At 53.4% G+C, this 4,772-nt stretch overlaps 1 protein-coding gene across 6 annotated transcripts; it reads right to left on the reverse strand.

Moving 5' to 3' along the window:
• Window positions 1-340: 340 nt before the first annotated feature.
• On the reverse strand, window positions 341-4,064 carry LOC117711292 (asialoglycoprotein receptor 1). 6 transcript variants are annotated; one of them, XM_076936459.1, is made up of 9 exons: window positions 3,925-4,064; window positions 3,164-3,273; window positions 2,096-2,212; window positions 1,867-1,962; window positions 1,714-1,785; window positions 1,308-1,394; window positions 1,066-1,217; window positions 888-994; window positions 341-759 (listed from the first exon to the last, which is right to left on the reverse strand). In XM_076936459.1, the coding sequence occupies exons 2-9, from the start codon at window positions 3,216-3,218 to the stop codon at window positions 603-605; spliced, it is 843 nt and encodes a 280-aa protein (XP_076792574.1). In that variant the 5' UTR covers window positions 3,219-3,273; window positions 3,925-4,064; the 3' UTR covers window positions 341-602. The 6 variants fall into 6 exon arrangements, with proteins under 6 accessions (XP_076792574.1, XP_034362742.1, XP_076792575.1 ...); XM_034506851.2 differs by having other exon boundaries at window positions 3,189-3,273; window positions 3,925-4,058; XM_076936460.1 differs by having other exon boundaries at window positions 3,164-3,298; window positions 3,925-4,054.
• Window positions 4,065-4,772: the final 708 nt, after the last annotated feature.

Here is a 4,772-nt window from a genome sequence, read left to right on the forward strand (position 1 = left end):
ATTCACTGCATTTCTTCAGTCTGCAAAGCAGCTTCTGTTTGTTGTGATGGATGTCCCAGGCCAGTGTGTTTCTTTCCAAGTCTCTGATGCACTCAGCACCAGGAGGCCGCAGTCCTCTGGTGGCCCTATCCCCAGCAGAGGTCAAAATCGTCCCATTTTCCAACTGAGACTTTAGGACATGCTCATGCTGCCATACCTGTACCCAGCGAAGCCAGGCTGCTGGCAGGCTGTGCTATCCAAAGTTCATTCTGTCTTCACAGTGCTGCTGCTGACCTGCGGCCTTCCTAACATGAGCCAAGCCACGCCCAGTTCCTAATCCCCAATGACCACACAGCTCATGAACGTTTATTTCTCTTCTTTTTACTCTAAAAAAAAAAAAGCTGACAGTAGCGAGCTGCACACTGCACAATGCACCATGGGTTTCAATAGCCACTCCACCACCACCAGGCACCATGACATTCTTCAAACACTGTTCTTCACCAGTCCCTTAAAATCCTAGATGGAAGTTCCCAAAGGCAGGGAGACCCTTAGGCACGATCTCTCCCAGTTCTAAACCTCAGCAGCTCAGGTATTAAGGAAATAAATCAGGGAAAGGGAGGTTCCTAATGGTCCTTGCCCAGCTCTGTCTCACAGACCCAGCGGTAGGGCCTCCTGCATACATCATCATTCCAGCGGCCATCCACAGTGAAGTGGGCGCAGTCCTCGCCCCCTCCTAGCCCGTGACCATACCAGTCATCTGGCTGCTCTGGTCTCCAGTTCCTAGAGACAGAAGATGGCTATGAGCCTCAGGAAATCAGACTCTTAGCCTTGTCACCAGCCTTGGGACACAGGCTGGGAGGTCAGAGAGCTCAGCCCAGGATGACAGGAGCTGCTGCAGACACACTCACTTGAAGCCTGTCTCATAGTCGGTCCCATCTACCCATTTCCAGGGCCCGTTCTGGTCAGTGAGGCCGATCCAGGTGTTTAAGGGGCCCATGTGGTGCTGGACGAATTTCTGAGGAAAGAAGCAGAGGTGGTAACCTCTCCCTTCCACTGTCTGGCATCCCAGAAGAACCCAGGCCTCACCTGCTCATCCCAGGAGGTCACCACCACCAGGTGGGCATTCTCTAGCTGGCAGTACTTGTCAGCTTCCGTCCAAGACCTCATGGAGCTGGAGAACCAGTAACAGCTGCCTTCATGTTCCACCCAGTTGATGGGGCAGCAGGTCCTTTCCGAGCCTGAGGTGGGGGATGGGGGGGGGTGAAGGGCTGAGCTGCTACCAGGGTCGGGGTGCTCAAGAAAGTAGGACTAGTACCCCCTCCCCTCACCATTGCCGTGGAGTGCGGCCATCTGACAACTCAAGCTCCGCAGGTCAGACACTAACTGTTTCACATGCAGTAGCAGTCTGGAGTGATCTGTGGGAGGGGGAGTTGTGAGGGGAGGGAGGCAGAGGACAGGATGGGTGAAGAGAGAAGGGAGAAGGAAGAAATTAGGTCAGTGTGAAAACAGGGGAAGAACCAATCATCACTAGCCCCTGGCCAAAACTCTGATCAAGGCTGAGAGACTTGGCCCCACCACCACCACCCCCCTCCCCGTGTCAGACCCCTCCCCTTTGACGTCCCCCTCCTCTCTCTCACCCTCACCTCTCTCCCTTCCTGTTTTCTCCCCCTAACCTCTTCCCCCTTGCCCCTCATTTCTTCCTCTCTCCCTCCCTCTTCCCCTCCCCCTTCTCACCTTCACTCAGATCCCGCTGCTGTTTTTCCAGCTGCAACTCCACTGACTTCATCTTCCTTCCCACATTGCCTCCTAGAGGATAAACATGATCAAAGTCCTGACAACCCAACCACCCCTCATCCAGACCCAGGCCCCAGGCCCAGTGCCCCTCACCCTGGGCGCTCAGGGCCTTGACCTGGTCTTCAGTGCTCACAGTAAAGTTGCTGAAATTCTGCCTTAGAGCCAGCAGATCTTCCCGGAGTTGGGAATCTAGGCAAGGGAGGATGTGGGTAGGAAAAAATAAGTTGTCTGTGTCCACCAACTCACCACACCCACCGCGCCCACTGCTCCCTCCCACACACCCGAAGTTGCCCCCTTTCTCTGCCCAGCCTTGGCCACCCACTTTGGGATGTGATCACACAGACAACCACCAGCAACAGGATGCTGAGGCTCGAGGAAAGCAGGAGGAGGCGGAATCCAGAGCAGAGTCGCTGCAAGAGCCGTGGAGTGGGAGGCAGTCCTGCAAGAGAGGGTGTCAGGGGTTCACGATCCGGGCCAATCTAAATCCCAAATTACTAGGAAGAGCGCAGACTAAGATCTCCAGGAGACTAAGAGGAACTGTATAGATTAAGAAATGTGGGCCATGGGCAACCCTGCAGGATCTGAAGAAAGTTAGGGAGAAAGGGGGGTTATCAGAAGTGCAAAGCTTTGACCTGCCCTAGCACTGTCGAGGCCCTGAACCTCTGCTGCCACCCTGTGTCATAATAGAGTCATTACAGACCATGAACCGCGCCTGCGGAGTCACTTTGGAGTCCACCAAAGTGTGGGTTTCCTTCTCTTTCCATGAATTCTGTGCGCCTTTGGTTGCATGCAGGGAGGAAAGGTGAGCCTCTCACACCAAGGAAGAAAATGACACTCAGTCCTGTCGGTTGGCGTGCGGGCCTTCCCCTGTTTCCTCCCCTTTGCCCCTTCCTGCATAAAAGCACGCTGCCCCCTGGGACGCTTCAAGAACTCTATATTTGTTTTTAAACGTACACAACAGTCCCTGCTCAGAGAACAAAGAAGTAGAGAGAGCAGATATTTGAGACCCTCAGCCCCCTCTCCAAGGGTCCCTTAGGCCAAACTGATCCTGATCACACCCCACCCACCCACAGATACACTCTGTGGAAACTGAAGAGGAATAGGAGCCTAACTTCAGAAGGACTGACAATAAACTCACGTCCCCAACCTTCAGTTGGCCCCATGCCTTGGATCCACCCACTGCCTGGGGTCTTGAGGAGTGGGTAACATTGAGAGGAAGCTTGGACACCTGTCACTGAGGGCTCCAACTCCCTGCACCCGACTTCCCAGTAAGAGTGACTCAGCCACTGTTTTCTAAGTGTATGGGACACAGCTAGGGATCTCAACAGGAGCTGAGACGAGGGACAGAGCCATCCATCAATGCTGTCCTCCAGAGGGAAGCACTCCTCACCTCTCTGGAAGGGAGCACCTCTCACCTCTCCGGAGTTGATGATGGTCATTCTCATTGTCCAGGTGCTGGAAATCTTGATAATCCTTTGTCATGATAGCACTGGAGCAGGACTACGAAGGACAGCCAAGTTTAGAGCTGAGGACCCAGGACAGCCAAGTTTAGAGCTGAGGACCCAGGACAGCTAAGTTTAGAGCTGAGGACCCAGGACAGCCAAGTTTAGAGCTGAGGCCAGGGCTAACAGTCTCGGAGATGGGAGAAGTCCAATTCCCTTTACATCTGAGTAGGTGAACATGCCTTCTTTCTCCCCGACCCCCATCTGCTCCCAAGCCTGACATCTAAAAATCTATCCTCTAGCTGGGCATGGTGACACAGGCTTTTAATCCCAGTATTCAGGAAGCAGAGACTGGTGGATTCGAGGCCAGCCTGGTCTACAGAGTGAGTTTCAGGCTCACCTGAACCAAAGGCTACATCCTGTCTAAGAAAAATCTATCCTGCTGGGCAGTGGTGGGGCACGCCTTTAGTCCCAGCATTTAGGAGGCAGAGGCAGGCGGATTTCTGAGTTTGAGGCCAGCCTGGTCTACAGAGTAAGTTCCAGGACAGCCAAGGCTATACAGAGAAACCCTGTCTTGAAAAACAAAACAAACAAACAAAAACTATCCTCTTCCATTTATTCATAGTGCTCGTGTGAACTGCTCATGAAGGATCCCTCCAGCCACTCTCTCTTGGCGACTGCCCATCCCTTCTCCCCCTGCTGTACTTACTGAAGGTCCCTCAGCACCACGAAGAGCCCAGGCTAAGGAGGGGGCTGAAGCCTGAAGAACCAGGTGGACAGCCCTGGGCAATGGGAGGGAAGGGGACAGGCCCCTGTGTGTCTGAGCACACTGAACCTGGCATCGCCAACGCCAGGACTTTGGACCATAAACAGAGGTGGGAATAGACTTGGAACTGGGGAGGTATTGGGGAGGAAGGAAGGCAGGGTGACCTCTATTCTATTTCTCAGAAAAGGGGAGTCTACACACACACACGCACACATACATGCACGCACTCACGTATACATGTTCAATACTCTTTAACTAGTTGTGGGCGAGACAAGCCTTAGAAGGCTAGGGTACAGTTTGCTGCTTCCCCTTAGAGCCCTCCCCCTTTCAGTCCTGAATTTCCCAGAATTGTCTGTATCTCCAAATATCCCTGACCAGGATCAGAGGCATCAACTAACTCCCCCGCTCTTGCCCAATCCTGCCCTGTGACCTCGGCATTGTAATTGCAAGCTGTAGACTCCTGGGGTCTCAGCTTTAGGCTCCTCAGCTCTAACCTGGCTGGCTCACTCTATGGTAGTCCTCCGAGCAGCATGGAGGTAGTTAATAGGAGGAGCAGTTTTCCCCTGGGATCAGGGCCAAGAAATCACTGATTCTACTGTGTGCCCCAGGGCTTCAACCTTTCTCATCCCCAGAGAACCCATTCTGCAGGCAAGAAAGTTGAGGCCCTAGAAGACAAGAGCTTGTCAAAGCCATACTGCACAGACAAGTGTAGACAAACACATGGGCAGCCCAACTCTGTGCCCTGTGTGCTGCCTCCAGCACCTCACTCAGAACAGGGTCATTAGCTGTTC

This window comes from Arvicanthis niloticus, chromosome 6 (genome assembly GCF_011762505.2).
Source record: "Arvicanthis niloticus isolate mArvNil1 chromosome 6, mArvNil1.pat.X, whole genome shotgun sequence".
Taxonomy (NCBI): domain Eukaryota; kingdom Metazoa; phylum Chordata; class Mammalia; order Rodentia; family Muridae; genus Arvicanthis; species Arvicanthis niloticus.

What these genes read in the sequence shown, in the direction of transcription:
- LOC117711292 (XM_034506851.2), bottom strand. Translation starts at nt 3,255, where the DNA reads ATGACAAAGGATTATCAAGATTTCCAGCACCTGGACAATGAGAATGAC. An exon ending in CTGTGTGATCACATCCCAAA is followed by an intron (nt 1,963 to 2,095) that starts GTGGGTGGCCAA and finishes TCCCTTGCCTAG; the next exon opens with ATTCCCAACTCCGGGAAGAT. An exon ending in TGACCTCCTGGGATGAGCAG is followed by an intron (nt 995 to 1,065) that starts GTGAGGCCTGGG and finishes TTCTTTCCTCAG; the next exon opens with AAATTCGTCCAGCACCACAT.